General features: G+C 39.7%; 1 protein-coding gene across 1 annotated transcript in view; it reads right to left on the bottom strand.

Moving 5' to 3' along the window:
• CCT4 (chaperonin containing TCP1, subunit 4 (delta)) overlaps nt 1-8,786 on the bottom strand; it is a 13,254-nt gene extending 4,468 nt beyond the window's left edge. Inside the window, exons 1-8 of the mRNA XM_010863280.1 lie at nt 8,484-8,786; nt 5,997-6,049; nt 5,445-5,534; nt 4,412-4,520; nt 3,665-3,807; nt 2,421-2,542; nt 1,944-2,076; nt 878-1,017 (exon numbers count right to left, since the gene is read on the bottom strand). Coding sequence (XP_010861582.1) covers nt 878-1,017; nt 1,944-2,076; nt 2,421-2,542; nt 3,665-3,807; nt 4,412-4,520; nt 5,445-5,534; nt 5,997-6,049; nt 8,484-8,628 — 935 coding nt within the window. The 5' untranslated portion in view covers nt 8,629-8,786. The remainder of the gene's footprint in view (nt 1-877; nt 1,018-1,943; nt 2,077-2,420; nt 2,543-3,664; nt 3,808-4,411; nt 4,521-5,444; nt 5,535-5,996; nt 6,050-8,483) is intronic.
• Nucleotides 8,787-18,556: the final 9,770 nt, after the last annotated feature.

Here is an 18,556-nt window from a genome sequence, read left to right on the forward strand (position 1 = left end):
CTCCATCAAATTATGTTTAAGACCCCACAAATTTACACGTTTACACAAACTATCTGAATGACCCCTGCACCCCAACAACCCTGATACTGAAGGGTAGATATCAGTATCCTTGTTTTACAGATAAGTAAACTGAGTTTTGAAAGCAATTTACTACAAGTTACTAGCTATTACATAACTTGAATTTAGAACCAGGTACTCCAACTCTTCAACAAGGTGTCTATATCAAGAGATCCACAATACTTTCTGGCATAACATATAGAGTACATGAGAATGTGTCTACACTGAAACAGCAGTTTCTTCAAAAAGGCATCAGTTCAAACTTTGGAGAATTCTTTCAATCCGTGGACTATCCAACATTACCCCCAAAAGAACTTGCTAAAATTTCAAGACAAACTATTGCATGGCCCTTTAAATAAAGAACTTCCCTGGTGGCTCAGACGGTAAAGCATCTGCCTTCAATTTCAGGGTTGGGAAGATCTCCTGGAGAAGGAAATGGCAACCCACTCCAGTATTCTTGCCTGGAAAAATCCCATGGACGGAGGAATCTGGTAGCCTATAGTCCATGCGATCGCAGAGTTGGAGACGACTGAGCAACTTCACTTTAAATAAATACCTCTAAAATTTTAGCTATATTACGTACCTTTTTACTTGATAGTAAGGATCTTGGTCAAGAAGGACATATATCCCACACTTAAATTATCATTAACAAGAAGGGAACTCATTTTAGATCATTTACCAGAATACAACAATGGCCTAAAATGCAAATCTGTTCCAGATTTCTAGTGGTTTAACACACCCCTAATGCTTCTTAAAAACTGCTAGAAGGGATCCAAAATCAATTATTGTTAAGAGATGAACAAAATAAAATGCCCTATACCTTAGAATAGACTTCTGTATGAGAAGAACATTACATCCTGTTTTTTTAATTTGCTTCACTAAATTTAGAATATAAGCTCTCTCTTCTCTTAGCACTCGATCCATTTGAACATAGTCAGAAACCACTATTTGATTGTCCATCTGTTCAGAAAAAGAACATATTAATAATTTGGATTTTAAGAGTTCTTAAGCAAAAAATGAGAATTTTAATGAAAATATTATGCACAATATAAATCTAACGAAAATCACATCAAACTAGATATTACATGGACACACACAGAAAAAGTCTAGAAAAATTAATATACATGAAATATAACTCAGGTTTTATATTTTTAGCTATACACCTTACTGGTATTTTTTACAATGTTTTGGAAATCATTAAATGTAAAAATGATCATCCTATTTCATGGATATGTCAATTCTCCTCATGAAAACTTACATGTTACTGAAATAACTTCAATTGCATCTCTTTTACTCTATGGTTAAAAAACATTGATATGCTGAAAGCAATTACTAAAGACAAGTACTATAGTATTTAAGACCTATAAAAGAACACTGATTTTTATATGGGTTAAAATTTGGGAAACAAACGACTCAACCTATATGCTAATACAATATGAAATGAGAGCAAACCTGAAATCAGGTGACAAAGATCAGCCACTCCTTCAGGGAATAGTACTTATCACTAAGAGATTTAATGTGTTAAATTAAAAAATCACCTTTTTGGAATAAAAACAATAAGCTGGTTTGAAGTTCTACTATGCAAACATAAAGACAAAGATCTGGAAATCCCTCTTACACATAGCCTAGTTTTACTGTTTCATACATATCCTTATGACTGTCTTCATTTGAGAAGTCAATGCTCAATTTCAATAAACAGCCAACTGAAATTAAATTTATCACGTGGCATCCAATATTTTATACATGTCTTGATTTTACTAATTATTTTTAAATCCTTGCTTTCTATCACTAGTATTAATATCAGCATTTTCTATTTTTATAATAATCAGCAAAAATCTTTGTTATTAGAAAGTCAAACACCTAAGGAATCATTTGGTTTTACTTACATCTGTTTTGGGAGCAGATAAGCAGAACTGAATAAGCCCAATCTTGGCCTTTTCAACTCTGGTTATGCCAGAATTTGCTACCTTTTGAGTAAGAACCAGACCTTCCACCAACTCACAATCATCAATTGTCCCACTAAGAAAAAAGAAAATGAAGAGACAGTTAAGAGGGGAGGGAAATCTCCAAGTTTAACAGACTGAAAACAGATAAAAAATCATCAGCCTGATAAAATGTGCTTCAACCTCACTCATATTTATTAATGGCCCATTCCTGAACCTCTCTGATCACACTACTGCTCTGCCATCACTAGGGAATAAAAACTAATTCTTCAAACTTCCACATTAATATCAGCTGTCATGAAAACAAAACAACTAAACTTACGTGACTATCATCTACATTTTTCATTTAACTATTTTTGAAACAGCTTATGTTTACTTTGAAAATTATTTTTTATTAAAGTTATAATTAGAGATGCTTACCCAAGCTTCTTAACTATTTTAATATCTCTAAGATCTACACTAGTAGCTGTGGCTGGGTCAATCACTTTCATCACTGCATCTACACTCATTGGAGAAAGAAGACTTGAATACTGAGACACAACCTAGTATTAAAAAGAAAAAAAGTTAGTGTCATAAAATGTTGTAACAGAGAAAGTCCCAGTTCTTTAATGATAAAGATATTAAAAGAAGTAATCTCAATTACTTTTTTGAGTGGGGTGGAGAACAAGGGTCAGACACAACTGAGGTGATTTAGCACACACATGGAGTACATGTAAGAAAACATTACATATAAACTATCTTTTCCACTCAAGTTTGACTGTCACCATATAAAAATATATGTTTGCATTCCTCTTTTATTAATAGTCAGGACTGACTAGATTACCTAGTAATTCAACAGGAAATCCAAAAGAACAATTTTATGCTGAGGTTTTGTACTTAAACTGAATTTATGATCAGATGTTATATATGTGCACCCCTATTACTGAGAGGCTGATAAAAATAGGTAATGGTTAGAACATAGTGAGCATGAATTCTATGTCATGCAGTAGCTTTAACACTTTACATTCATATACTCAATCTTCCAATGAAAAACCTAAAACATACAGCTTAATTAAGTGGAGCCGGCACTGAACCCAAGCAGTCTAGGCTCTATGACCAATGCTTATAACCATTATGATATTCTGTCTAAATTAGTTCTGGGGACATTTACCAACACTATTACTTAATGTCACTAATACGATCTAGATTTCCACTTAACATTTAAATAATACTGATGAAAAGGAAAAAGAATGGAGTGGGCATGTGACACACAACATAATAGAGAATAGGTGACATGAGCTTCTAAGAAACTAACATTAATGCTTTATATTTGATTAAAAAAAAAAAAAAAAATAGCAACATGGTTAAGAGATGGACCATGATGGGCAGCCCTGTCTGGGGTTCAAGTCTCATCTCTACCTTTCATTAGTGGGTCTTGGATAAGTTATTTAACTTCACTTTCTTTTCCCATCTGTAAAATCAACTTACCTAAAAGCCTTGATGTGAGTTAATTTTACTTGAACTAATTCAGTTATGCAAATTAGTTTAGTTACCCACTCTTGAGAGTTAATATTTATGAACTATACAGCATGAAAAACCACAGCATCAAAAACCACAGAATAAGAGCTGCAGTTCCTGATGAACTTAACTGTACTTTTACAATGATCGCATTGTGCTTGTCTCACCTTTGAGTTCAATGAAGTGGCCGCACTATTTAACAAAGTTTCTCTGTCACTCAGTTCCACAGGTCGAGACATGTCAGTCAAGATTTCAATGCCCTTTTCCAAAGCCTTCTGGAATGACTCAGAAATGATGGTGGGATGAATCCCTGTCATTTGTGAAAGGGTAGTTAATTTAATAATAACAGATAAACTTCATACTTGACATGACTTAAAATTTGTTCATTACAACATCAATGCAGTCAAATTTTAAATTATTCTTAATAATGGTTCAAATAACTTTAACTGCTAATATGTCTAATAATTTATTTCTATTTAATTTGAAATAGATAAATTACATACTATGTGATACTTAAGACTAAAACCATTTTTTTACTTTACAAAGATTCTATAAATCTACATCATAGTAAGTGACTGAGGAATCACAACTACATTTAGGCAGTATGTACCAAGACAAGAATCCTTACTTTCTCTCCGAAATCACAGTTTCTCATCTATAGCCTGTTTAGTACCACCACCAACCAGTCATTTCTTAAAAGCAAAATTTTATGAAGTTCCATTCAAAACAAAGTAGGAAAGCCAGGGGTGGGGTGGGGTGGGGTGGGGGGAGATCCAGAAGCAAAAAAAAAAAAGTTTTTAATTCACATGATAAACATAGCAAAATTAGCTGTTTCAAATTAAATTGTTAATCTCATATTACTTAATAACTTTTGCCTTTCTTCAGTAATAAAGCATGTCTTATGTCCTACCCACCTTTCTGAAGAAGCTTGGTACAGGAATCCAAAAGAGAGCCAGCAATAATGACCACTGATGTGGTGCCATCTCCTGCTTCTATATCCTGAGCCTTGGACAGCTCCACCAGCTGGGTGAACAGAACATGTCAAGTCGCTCAGTAAGAACTGGTTCATGAGAACCCAATAACATCTTACTTTACATCAGTGAGATTCACATCATGTTCACTTATAGATCTTGATTATCAGCACTGTAAGAGTCAATATACTTTTCTTCTGATTTTTTGTCCACCTTGGTTTGATTTAAAAATGATGACCTATATATTTGTGGCATGCAAAATTCTACTTACACACTTTATAAGAAGCTATATTATGATTTATAGTTCAGACTACGGGTTGTTTTTTCTTGCCACTACTTAAAAGAACTAGGGGCACTCTGTATATTGAGAAGCTATAAAGTGCAGGATTCAGATGAGAGGAGATTGTTAGTTTGAAATCCTTGGCCAAGTTTATCTAAACTGACCCTGCATGAAGCACAACCTGACTCATTTTCAGTCACCTTTACCTAATCAAAAGGGATTTTTTAACAGGAATTTCTAAGGAATTTGTTTTTGCTGATAGTTTGACTCACTTGACACTAGAATCACCATTATGATTTGTAGTTGAATTAAAAATTATTTTTAAAAATAAATATCATGGGAAGTTTAAACACAAGATTTATTTTGCAAACAATTAAAATTCTACTTTCAGCTAACACCCACTGAATAATTGGTACAAATTTTTTTTCAACAGTACAATTTTTTTCTCTCTTCTTTATATGTGAGGCACGTGGCTGTGGAAAAGGAGAATTATGTTTTATTATGATTTTCAACAAAGAACATAATGCTAGGGATACAACATATCCTAAAAATATGCCTGATTAGCATAAAAAAGAAAAACTTTCACCATGTTTAAACTTACCATGTGATCAAATAAAACAAATTTAACTGTTTACCGAATATCAAATAACATACTTAAAGAAAACCAAAAACCTCTCGCCTAAAAATTACACTTACCATTCTGGCTGCTGGATGTAACACCTGCATTTGTTTCAGAATGGTGGCACCATCATTTGTAATGGTCACATCACCTTTTCCATCTTGAATCTGCAAAGTATAGTTTTTTAAAGGTTGTTATTTCAAAATATTTTTTTTCTTTATCCAGTATTAATGTGAAACCCTAAAAGCTCTACTAATTTTAATACTTCTTGTACAGAAGTTAACTTATGTTTGCATAATGCTTAATTTCAAATTGTTTTCCCTTACCCTGGTGTCATGATTAAGAACATGCAGTAATAGTCCCAGTTTACAAGTGAAATACCTGGGTTTTTTCCTACTTAAAAGTGAAGGAACTAAGACACTAAAAAAGGGATACAAAAGATATTATAAAGAATCATCATAAAATATGAATTATAACTAGGTCCCGTTCATCCCAAAGTAATCTACCCCTTTCTGAACTCTCAAAGACTTTCTAACACTTTACTTTTTAAACAGCACATCTTAACCCTCTAGAGAGCTTGCAGTAGGCACAGTAGTACTCAATAAGTAATGGATGATTGAGCCTTTTACCATTTTATCCATTCCTTTTGGTCCGAGGCTTGTTCTAATGGCATCAGCAACAGCTGTAAATGTGGGGGGGAAAAAAGAAACCAAGACTCTTTAACGAGCAAAGCATTTCTTCTACCCGCAAATCATCATTTTGTCCTTATTAAAATATGGTACGTAACAATTCACTGTTTGCTAAAGAAAATTCTATACCTAAAAATCTACTGAACACAGAAATATTTTACTCCTTTAATTGTATGACACTTCACTTTTTGTTGCTAACGTCACTATACGTAGCCTTTGTACCCTGCACATATGGTAGAATACATTTTGAAGTCACCTAATCCTCCTATAAATATCATTATAACTTAAGTCATGTGCTCTCAATGAGGACTGCATTACCTTCCCCATTTTCTGAAACAAAACAAGCAGCAATAACAGGACAAGCTAGATCTCCTAGTATATTCTACAGCCCTATTTGCTTTTGTATATTCCACAACTAGAATAATGCTTTCAGTAGGTTGTGTTAACAATACATAATCTTAAAAAGATTATAAGAAAATATTTGGTATAGTTTAAAAAATATTCTACTTAATTATTTCATAATTGGGGGCTGCATTTCCTAATTATTCAGCCATCATTAATTACTCTTTTAGGTGATTTTAGTGGACCCACATGGCAACGATGCTACAAGCAGACCAATTCACTTTAAGAACACCCTTACAGTCATCTACAGGAAGCCTCTAGAAAGGCACACTATTCAAAAAATAAAATTTTTGTCGACCACCTCCTCAAAAGTGAAGTTTAACATACTATGTAGTACACAGTATTATCTGTTAAATGACTTGTGCTGAATAGTACTAGAACTACCACAACTACTTGTGTGTGTGTGTGTTGTTTTGACATTGTCAACCAAAGAGAAAACTGGCTCCACGAATTACACTAAAGATGCATCTGGCAACAGCTTTTTCCCACCAGTCTGTAGGGTTCTGTTTGACTTGGACAGTCTAGTATGTTCCAGGAGCTCTCCTCACTTCAGATGTAAGGGTCAGGTTTACAAGTAAGTGGCCTTTTCTTCCTATATGCATTCCTCTCTTGTCCAATTTCAATTCTCTGTGCAGAGATGTTTCCAAATTTGCCGAAGTAAACATCCCATCCTGTTACCTTGTTTGTTGAAAATCTACCATATTCTATAGCTTTTCCAGCCCCCCAACATGGCACCAGAATTTACCTAACACCTTGTTTCTAATGAAATAAATCTAAGCTTCAATTATGGTCTCTAGATAACTATCAAACAACTTTGATTTCCTGGTAAAGACTCTCTTGAACTTTCAAACGACTCCTAAATTTACCATGTAGTCATTCTGACATCCTCAACTCATTTAAGCCTGAACCAGAACCTATTCTCTCGTCTTCCACCATCCTTCCTTCAGTGTACCTGGTTTTTCCCAGCAGTAGCAGCACCAGCAGCACCATACCCTCAGTCCCCTGGACAGATAACCTCAAATATCTTTAAGGCTGTACTCTATGTATACATATATATATACACCTGGCTCCTCATATGCTTTCTTATTTAAGCCTTACAGCAACCCTCCAAGGTAGCTATTATTTCATTATATTGAAAAACAATCTGTAGCTGAGAGAGTCGTGTTAAACTCTTTCCAGAACAACAACAAAGGACACCAGGCCTTTAAGATCGGGCCCCACTCTACCTTTCCGATCTCCCCTCTCGTTTCTTCCGGCACCTGATGCTCTAACCCAAATGAACTACTCCCTGTACTCAAACACATAACGGGCAAGAACTCTAAGCCCCTGTTCTCACTTTTGCTTCTAGACTCTTCACATTCAACCCGACGTCTCTTAATCTTCACAAATTTTTTTTAAGCGAACTTTTCCATCCTCAATTTTATAGGGAAGAAAACCTCGGTTAAAGGTCACAAAGGCACGAAGTAACGTAACTGAACGAAACCCAGGACTTCTTGAATTCCACCAAAAGCCAAACTCTTCTCCATCTGCTGGCTGTACGTACAGAGACGATATCAAAGCTCAACGCAGCCTCGTAATTACTCTCAAACAAGGTGGGTCGGTCGGTTTCCCACCCCCCGAGTACAATGGACCCCGCCCCAATTTAAGGCGCGGAGAGTTTACCCCAATTCAATAGCTGCCCCCAGAAAAGCATTTCCCTATTTTAATAAAAACAAAAAGACTGAAGAGTATCATACAAACATTGTAAGAGTAAACCGCTGCATAAGGGCCCCGGCTGCTTTCTTAAGTATGATGAAAGCAGCACGCTCCGGGACGGAAAATTATGGGCGTCTAAGACGCAGAATGGGGCCAGTCCAAAGGCTTCCATACTCGGGGTCGGGAATAACGGCAGGAAGGAGGAACCCTGCACTAGCTTGTTCTATAAGAGGCCCAAAGCGGATCAATGAACGAACAGCCCACCCAAGGCTGGGGGTGAGAGTGCACAGTCAGGCCCGGCGGGCCGCGGCTCAAGCCGGGGAGCGATACCTTTGGCTGCAGAGATGTTGCTGAAGCGGATTTGGGCCGGCTTATCGCGGTCCTGATAGGCGCTCTTCCCGCGGCCGCCGGCAGCCCCGGCAGCCCCGACAGCCCCGGCGGGCGGCCCGGTCCGGGGTGCTACGTTCTCGGGCATGGCAACCTTTGATGGGTCTGCGTGAGCTTGGGAAGGACGGATGGACGCGGATTGAGGCTGACCAGGGAGCAACCGTAAGCGCCCACCGCCTTCACGAACCTTCCAGAAAGCGGCGCCGGCGCCGGGAGGAGGAGGAGCCGGAGAAGGGGTCCTTCCTGGAGGCGCGGCGCGGCCGTGACGTCACAGACTGCCCGCCGCGCGCCGGGTGAGGGGGCCAGCGCCGAGGACCTGGGGGCTGGCCGGGGCTCTTGGGCCGGGGTCCTTTGGGCCGGGGGCGCGCTGAGTGAGCTCGAGGGAGGCAGAAAGGCCCACCTGCCATTGTAAAGGCTGGTGTCGGGACACCACATCTCCCCACTAACCCCTCCTCGGGCCTGAGGACCCCTCTGTTAACTGTAGTTGGAAGAGTCACTCCCTGGTGGGTGGGGTTTTTGCCGGCGGTAGACTTGTGTTTTTGGAAAAGGAAATGGCGACCCAATCCAGTATTCTTACCTGGAGAAAATCCATGGGCAGAGGAACCTGGTGGGTTACAGTCCAGGGAGTCGCAGAGTCGGACAAGACTGAGAACAGACCTGTATTTTATTCAGTTTTATTCGTTTTGAAAGCGAGTCGGAAAAGAGATCTGGTTGTTCAATTCAGTCGCTCAGTTGTGTCCGACACTTTGGGATCCCATGGATGGCAGCACGTCAGGCTTCCTTGTCCATCACCAGTAACTCCCGGAGTTTACTCAAACTCAGTCCCATTGAGTCGGTGATGCCATCCAGTCATTTAATCTTAAGTCGTCCCCTTCTTCCGTCTTCAATCTTTCCCAGCATCAGGGAGTCGAAGGGACTCGCGAGAGTCTGCCAACACCACAGTTTTAACAAGCATCAGTTCTTCGGCGCTCAGTTTTCTTTATAGTCCAACTCTCACATCCATACAGGACTACTGGAAAAACCATAGCTTTGAAGAGAGGGACCTTTGTTGGCAAAGTAATATTTATACTTTTTAATATGCTGTCTAGGTTGGCTTCCCTGGTGGCTCAGAGGGGAAAAGCGTCTTCCTGTAGTGCAGGAGACCTGGGTTCGATCCCTGGGTCAGGAAGATCCCCTGGAGAAGGAAATGGCAACCCACTCCAGTACTCTTGCCTGGAAAATCCCATGGACAGAGAGGCCTGGTAGACTACAGTCCATGGGATTGCAAAGAGTCGGACACTACTGAACGACTTCACTTTCTTCTTTTCTTCCAAGAAACAAACGTCTTTTAATTTGATGGCTGCAGTCACCATCTACAGTGATTTTTGGGGCCCCCCCCCCCCCCACAAAATAAAATTTTGTCACTCTTTCCATTGTTTCCCTATTTGCCATGAAGTGATGGGACCAGATCCCATGATCTTAGTTTTCTGATTGAGTTTTAAGCCAACATTTTCACTCTGCTCTTTCACTTTCATCAAGAGGCTCTTTAGTTCTTTGCTTTCTGCCATAAGTGTGGTGTCCTCTGCCTATCTGAGGTTATTGACATTTCACCTGGCAATCTTGATTCCAGCTTGTGCTTCATCCAGTCCAGCATTTCACATAATGCACTCTGCACATAAGTAAAATAAGGGTGAGGATACACAGCCTTGACGTACTCTTTTCTGGATTTGGAACCAGTCTGTTGTACCATGTCCGGTTCTAACTGTTGCTACTTGAGCTATATACAGATTTCTCAGGAGGTCAGGTGGTCTGGTATTCCCATCTCTTTCAGAATTTACCACAGTTTGTTGTGATCCACACAGTCAAAGGCTTTGGTGTAATCAATAAAGCAGAAGTTTTTCTGGGCCTCTCTTGCTTTTTCGATGATCCAGCGGATGTTGGCAATTTGATCTCTGGTTCTTCTGCCTGTTCTAAATCCAGCTTGAACATCTGGAAGTTCATGGTTCACGTACTGTTGAAGCCTGGCTTGGAGAATTTTGAGCATTACTTTACTAGCATGTGAGATGAGTGAAATATGTGAGATGAGTGAAATTGTGCGGTAGTTTAAACATTCTTTGGCATTGCCCTTCTTTGGGATTGGAATGAAAACTGGGCTTTTCCAGTCCTGTGGCCATTGCTGAGTTTTCCAAATTTGCTGGCATATTAAGTGCAGCACTTTCACAGCATCATCTTTTAGGATTTGAAGTAGCTCAACTGGAATTCCATCACCTCCACTAGCTTTGTAGTGATGCTTCCTAAGGCCCATTTGATGTCGAATTCCAGAATGTCTAGCTCTAGGTGAGTGATCACACCATAGTGGTTATCTGGATCATGAAGATTTTTTTTGTGTGTAGTTCTTCTCTCTATTTTTGCCACCTCTTCTTTATATCTTCTGCTTCTGTTAGTTCCATACTGTTCCTGTCCTTTATTGTGGCCATCTTTGCGTGAAATGTTCCCTTGGTATCTCTAATTTTCTTAAAGAGATCTCTAGTCTTTCCCAGTCTATTGTTTTCCTCTAATTCTTTGAATTGATCACTGAGGAAGGCTTTCTTATCTCTCCTTGCTATTCTTCAGTGTATGTATAACATAATCCGTGTAGCTTTTTAAATCCCTTAAAGATTGAAGGCAGGAGAAGAGGACAACAAAGGACAAGATGGTTGGATGGCATCACTGACTGGATGGACCTGAATTTGAGCAAGCTCTGGGAGCTGGTGATGGACAGGGAAGCCTGTCCTGCTGCAGTCCATGGGGTTACAAAGAGTCGAACGAAACTGAGTGACTGAACAGCAGCACCCCTGTCTTGCCTCTCTTTCCAGCCCCTTTCCCTCTCTGCACGGGTAACCACTAGTATTTGGTTTTTTTTTCCCTCCTATATTTATGAGTCTGTTTCTGTTTTATTATATTCATTCACCGGTTTTATTTTTTAGAGTCCCTCACATAAGTGATAACATATAGTATTTATCTCTCTCTGACTAATTTCACTTAGCATGATAGTCTCCGGATCCATCCATATTGTTGCAAATGAGGGAATTTCATTCTTCCTATGGCTGAGTAGGATTCCATTGTGTATATATACCACCTTTTCTTAATCCATTTATCTGTTGATGGACACTTAGGTTGCTTCCATATCTTGACTGTTGTAAATAATGCTACTATAAACATTGGGGTGCATATATCTTTTGGAGTTAGTGTTTTCAGTTTTTTCAGATATATACTGAGGAATGGAATTGCTGGCTCATACGGTAGTTCTATTTTTTCATTTTTTGAGAATCTTCTATGCTGTTTTCGACAGTGGCTATACCAGTTTACCTTCTCACCAATATTTTTGCCAATATTTGTAATTTGTGTTCTTTTTGCTGCTAGCATTCCGACAAGTAAGGGGTGATAGCTCGTTGTGGTTTTGGTTGGCATATCTCTAATGATTAGTGTGCCTTTCTCTGATGATTGGAGAAGAGAATGGCATCCTACTCCAGTACTCTTGCCTGGAAAATCCCATGGACGGAGGAGCCTGGTAGGCTGCAGTCCATGGGGTCGCTAAGAGTCAGACACGACTGAGCGACTTCACTTTCACTTTTCTGCATTGGAGAAGGAAATGGCAACCCACTCATAGTTCTTAATCCTGTAATCCTTAGGAGATTTTACTCTCACTCAGGACATTAGCCCTAGAAGATGAAGCTTCTTAGGTGTTCCATGATCTATAAGTCTAGGGTTGATTTCTCTTCAAAGGATCAGATTATGTCTGTGTAGCCTCAAACATTGGAGAAGGCAGTGGCAACCCACTCCAGTGTTTTTGCCTGGAAAATCCCATGGACAGAGGAACCTGGTAGGCTGCAGTCTACCGGGTCACTAAGAGTCTGACATGACTGAGTGACTTCACTTTCACTTTACACTTTCATGCATTGGAGAAGGAAATGGCAACCCACTCCAGTGTTCTTGCCTGAAGAATCCTACGGATGGGGGAGCCTGGTGGGCTGCCATCTATGGGGTTGTACAGAATTGGACACGACTGAAGCGACTTAGCAGCAGCAGCAGCCTCAAATGTACTATAATTATTTGTTAAAACAACTAGTGTAGTATGATGCAAACAAGTATGATGAGGATGATGGGAATAGCATTAATTTGGGAGCTCAAAATTCTGGCTTGAGTTCCATTTCTGCTATATCAGTTCAGTTCAGTTGCTCAGTTGTGTCTGACTCTACGACCCTATGGACTGCAGCACGCCAGGCTTCCCTTTCCATCACCAACTCCTGGAGCATGCTCAAACTCATGTCCTTCCAGTTGGAGATGCCATCCAACCATCTCATCCTCTGTCATCCCCTTCTCCTCCTGCCTTCAATCTTTCACAGCATCAGGGTCTTTTCCAATGAATCCATTCTTCGAATCAGGTGGCCAAAGTATTGGAGTTTCAGCTTCTGCATCAGTCCTTGCAATGAATATTCAGGACTGATTTCCTTTAGGAGAGATTGGTTTGATCTCCTTGCAGTCCAAGTGACTCTCAAGAGTATTCTTCAATACCACAGTTCAAAAACATCAATTTTTCGGCACTCAGTTTTCTTTATATTCCGACTCTCGTATCCATACATGACTACTGGAAAAACCATAGCTTTGATTAGATGGACCTTTGTTGGCAAGATAATGTCTCTGCTTTTTAATATGCTATCTAGGTTGGTCATAGCTTTTCTTCCAAGGAGCAAGCATATTTTTAATTTCATGGCTACAGTCACCATCTGCAGTGATTTTGCTGCTGCTGCTGCTAAGTCGCTTCAGTCGTGTCTGACTCTGTGCAACCCCATAGATGGCAGCCCACTAGGCTCCTCTGTCGACCAGTTCCATGTCCAGTTCTAACTCTTGCTTCTTGACCTGCATACAGATTTCTCAGGAGGCAGGTCAGGTGGTCTGGTATTCTTATCTAAGAATTTTCCATGGTTTTTTGTGATCCACACAGTCAAGACTTTGGCAGAGTCAATAGAGCAGAAGTAGATGTTTTTCTGGACTAGCTGTGTAATCTTGGGGCAGTCATTTAAGTTCTCTGGGTCTTATATTCCTCATCTATGAAGTAGGAAGGTTGAATTCAATGGCTTCTAAAGCTTGGTAAACTGTACCATTTTTATCAGTGTGAAGAGTAGACCAGTTAGCTAGAAATGACAAAGCAGAATTTGGAAGATGCTGTTGTTGGCTTTTGGGGACAGTCTCCATAGGTGTGATAATTGCCTTAATTATCTGAAAGATTTCAAGTTATAATTACATATTTTTTTCTGTAACAATTGATATCAGAATTATTTTCTTCCTAGGATTAAGCAATAATACATGCCAAGAACCAAAGGCGGGTGCTAGCAAACTTAGAAGTTCTGTGATCTATTGTAAGTAAACAAGTAACCAGGTAGTCTATCTAGTAACTGAGATGAACTAATGTTTAACTATTATAGCACTCTCCATAGCCATAAATGTTGCAGATTTGTGGGCAGAATAGATGACTCTTGTTTTGGAGGTCTAGAAAGTGTCCCATGGTTGGAGGACCTGGTAGGCTACAGTCCATGGGGTCAAGAAGAGTTGGACACGACTGAGCCACTTTACTTTCACTTTTCACTTTCATGCATTGGAGAAGGAAATGGCAACCCACTCCAGTATTCTTGCCTGGAGAATCCTAGGGACGGGGAGCCTGGTGGGCTGCCGTCTATGGGGTCGCACAGAGTCGGACACAACTGAAGTGACTTAGCAGCAGCAGCAGCAGGAAGTGTGGTGGTGGGGCACAGAGCTTTAATAGGCAGCAGACACTAGATACTTCCTGGCAGAAAATGAGACAAGCTGAATCTGAACCTAATCAAATTCCTAGATCTAACTACAAATTTACAAATTTGTAGGACACACTAGGACAGGAGAATATATTTTTAAAAACTGATACCATGCGGATATAGTCAATAAAATCTAGATTATGAGAAACTCATTAGGACAAATGACCTACAAATAAATTACAAGAAAATAAAGCCCAATGAAGCTGGAAGGGGAACCTATAGCTAATTTCATTTGACTGGCTAATCCACTACTTAGACAAACCAGTAAAAAATATGAAGTTTGTAAGATAATTGGGAATTGATTGATTGATATTCTTTCATTATTAAGAAAGTGTTTTTCTTTTAGTGTGGAAAATGGAATAATGTATTATTTTTTTAAGAACCTATATCTTTTAAGAAGCATACTGAAATATTTACACATAAACTGTTATGATGTCTGGGGTTTTCCAAATGTAAGAGAAGGGTCGAGTGGATGGGAGTAGAAAGGAAACAAGATAGGTGATTTATTTGTTCAAGTTGGTGATGGGAACATGGGAGCTCATTATACAATTGTTTTTGCTTTGTATGTGTTTGAAATTTTCCATGAGAAATGTTTTTTTTTTTTAAATGTTTGGATACTCAGAAAGAAAACAAGACTAGATTTCTCCAAGTATGTCCCATCTTTCCAAAATCAATCCCATTTAAAATCTTTGAGCCTGAATTTGAATTAAAATATTTTAAAATGCAGAATGAGAGTTTTGTTTTATGGCAATTTCATTCCAAATACTTGCTATGATAGTTATCTTGATTAGCACAGCCCACTAAGGGGTAAAATAACACACCAGATACATGGAGAGGTAGCCTGCAAATAAACGAGCCCCTTTGTGCTCTGAACCATCATCTACTCTGTCACCAAGGTTCTGTATTTTGGGGGAGTGTGTCCTGAATCCTACTGTTACACTCTGGGGTTCCTAGTGTTCCTCAGCATACCACTCTGTTTCATGCTTCCCTATATAAGGACATGCTGTTTCACCTGCAGCATACCTGGCTATTCACATTTCTTTGACCTATTCCAAGTTAGTCATTTTTTTCTTTCTCTCACCACCAATTCTGATAGCTACTTCTAGGTACTAGATAGTAACAACCCTTAGTTCATTACTTTTTTTGTTGTTGTTGTTCATTGCATTTTAATAATTTATTGATGTAAAGGAGGAAAAAATAGTTTTCCCTCCCACTCTTCTGTTCTGGCTGGGACACCTGTAACAAAAGACAGATTAATGAGAAAAACAAACAGGTTTACTAACAAGTACGCCTCATATACCTGGAGAAGTAAATGGCAACCCACTCCAGTATTCTGGCCTGGAGAATTTCATGCAGAGGAGCCTGGCAGGCTGTAGTCCATGGAGTCTCATAGAGTTGGACGTGACTGAGTGACCGACACACACACACACCCCTTATATGGGGAATTTCCCTGGTGGCTAAGCAGTAAGGAATCCACCTGCAATGCAGGAGATGCAGGAGACATGGGTTTGATCCCTGGGTCAAGAAGATCCCCTGGAGGAGGAAATGGCAACCTATTCCAGTATTCTTGCCTGTGAAATCCCGTGGACAGAGGAGCTTGGAGGGCTACAACCCATAGGGTTGCAAAGAGTCAACGTGACTGAGCAACTGAGTACAGTACGTGCCTCGTATATGCATGTGACATACCCAGGGAAAAATGAGTGACTCAAAGCAGTGGCTCAGAACTCCTGTTTATATACCATCTTCAGCCAAAGACAAAGAAAAAGGACCATGTCCAGAAGCTCATTTTTGGGGAGATGACAGGGAAAAGCATGATAAACAAGAGTGAGGTTTGAATCACAGATTTAAGTCGGTTTCTTCTCCATTAATAAGGGTCTAAAATTGTCTTCTGGCATTTATTTTTGTACTTCCTGGTAGATAGGGAAGGAGGGACACCTTTGAAAATGTTGTTTTAGTCGCTAAGTCTTTTGTGACCTGAGGGACTTAGCCCACCGAACTCCTCTGTTCATGGGATTTCCCAGGCAAAAATACTGGAGTGGGTTGCCATTTCCTTTTCCAGGAAATCTTCCCAACCCAGGGATCAAACCCATGTCTCCTGCATTTGCAGGGGGTTTCTTTACCACTGAGCCACCAGGGAAGTTCTTTGAAAATGTATGTCCTGCTTTTAAGTGAATAGGAGGAGGGCTGTGAGCTTTCTTTGCATCTGCTTCTCAGATATATTCAGCTCAACATAATCCTTATGCCAAAGTGGTATATTTTGGGGTAGCATATTCTGCTACCGTGCATTTACCTATTATTTTCTCTTTCCAGAATGTAAGATTTTAGAGCAGTGTGTCTTATTCGTTCTCTGTCCCCTGGAGCCTAGCAGAAAGACTGGCATAAAACTCTGAATCAGTATCTGTTAGTGGAGAGTGAGTGGTGATTAAAGTACAACTGGAAAAGGCAGAGGAGAGACAGGGAGCAAGGAGTTTACTGCACAACTTAGGGGCCAGGGTATTTCTACATTATCTCGGTTCACATTTTAAATTTTAATATTTTTAGAGTTGGAAAACTTTATAAAAACACATCTTGATGGCCTGGGACCAAAGAGCCTGTAAGCCATAAAAGGAGTAATTTAACAGGGCAAGCGACTAGCTGCTTAATGAGACTTAGAATGGGCATCTATTTGGCCACAATGAAAAGCAAACCCGTTGACCAGAAGGGCTGCTAGTTAGATGCTTGTAGTTTCCTTTGAGACAGGGCTCGGAGTATTTTCCTTGCTGTTGTCTTATAGCAATTAGGCAGTTCTTTTAATAGGCCTGCACCCAGGTTTATCATCTGGAAATCAGGTTGTGTTTTGAGATTTAACAAAGCTTTGTGCTTTGGTCCTTTTGTTTGAAAGGTATTCTAAAAATGCAGTCCTTTCCAACCTAAAATAGTTACATTGGCAATAGCAGCCCCTGGTGGCACAGAGGTGATTTTCTTTTATTGGTCACCTTGGTGTTTTGGAATCTGTAGGCTCAGGCAGGCCCTGTGTTAAAAAAGCAAAATTCAACTCAGTAAGTTTTAAAGATCTTATTGGCTTTCTTCATTGATTGATGAATCAGGCAGCATCCAGTCAAGCAAACAGAAAGTACAATAGCCCCAGGAGCTGTACAAAATAAAAGACTTATAGACAGAAGGGAGCAGGAACATGTGTTGTATTAGACAAAAAAGACTGTTTATTAAAAGATCACCTTTGTTTAGGGGATGGCAGGGATCTACCAGTTTGCTGCTGCTGCTGCTAAGTCACTTCAGTTGTGTCCGACTCTGTGTGACCCCATAGACGGCAGCCCACCAGGCTCCGCTGTCCCTGGGATTCTCCAGGCAAGAACACTGGAGTGGGTTGCCATTTCCTTCTCCAATGCATGAAAAGTGAAAGTGAAGTCGCTCAGTCGTGTCCGACCCTCAGCAACCCCACGGACTGCCGCCTACCAGGCTCCTCTGTCCATAGGATTTTCTAGGCAAGAGGACTGGAGTGGGGTGCCATTGCCAGTTTACCTAAGTAGTATTGATTAGGAGAGTTCCTGATTGGTAATTAAGTCTCATTTTGGTGATGTGACTCCATCCTGGGCCTCCTTAACTTATTTTTAACAAATGATATGTCCAGGTATTACATACACTGCAATGAAAGTTGAATAATGGTAATGATACACAGAATTTCCCCTGTTTCTATTTATTGTGAGGATTAGTTAGACTGGGAGTACTAAGAGAGAGTTCCTAAAGCCAGTGGAAAACTGGCAGGTTTATAAAAGTTTCAGGGGGGTAAATTAACCCCTAGATATCGTAGACTGTATTTGATGTGTATTTGCATTTGGGGGAGAAAATATCTGAGGCTTCTATAAAATTCTGACTTTATCAAAATGTTTAAGAAACACTATGAAAGGTATATAGCTTTTCTCAGTAATGTAGAACAAGTGTTCTTTAAAGCTTTTTGTTAAAAGAATTCTGATTTTAAGACATAGTTATCTTTTAAAAAAACTGAAATAGTTGATTTACAGTATTGTGTTAGTTTCAAGTATAGAGCAAAGTGATTCAGATACACATTTTTTCCAGATTATTTTCCATTATAGGTTATTCAGTTCAGTTCAGTTCAGTTGCTCAGTCGTGTCCAACTCCTTGTGACCCCATGAACCGCAGCACGCCAGGCCTCCCTGTCCATCACCAACTCCCAGAGTTTACCCAAAC

Source organism: Bison bison, unplaced genomic scaffold (genome assembly GCF_000754665.1).
Source record: "Bison bison bison isolate TAMUID 2011002044 unplaced genomic scaffold, Bison_UMD1.0 scf7180017864489, whole genome shotgun sequence".
NCBI lineage: Eukaryota > Metazoa > Chordata > Mammalia > Artiodactyla > Bovidae > Bison > Bison bison.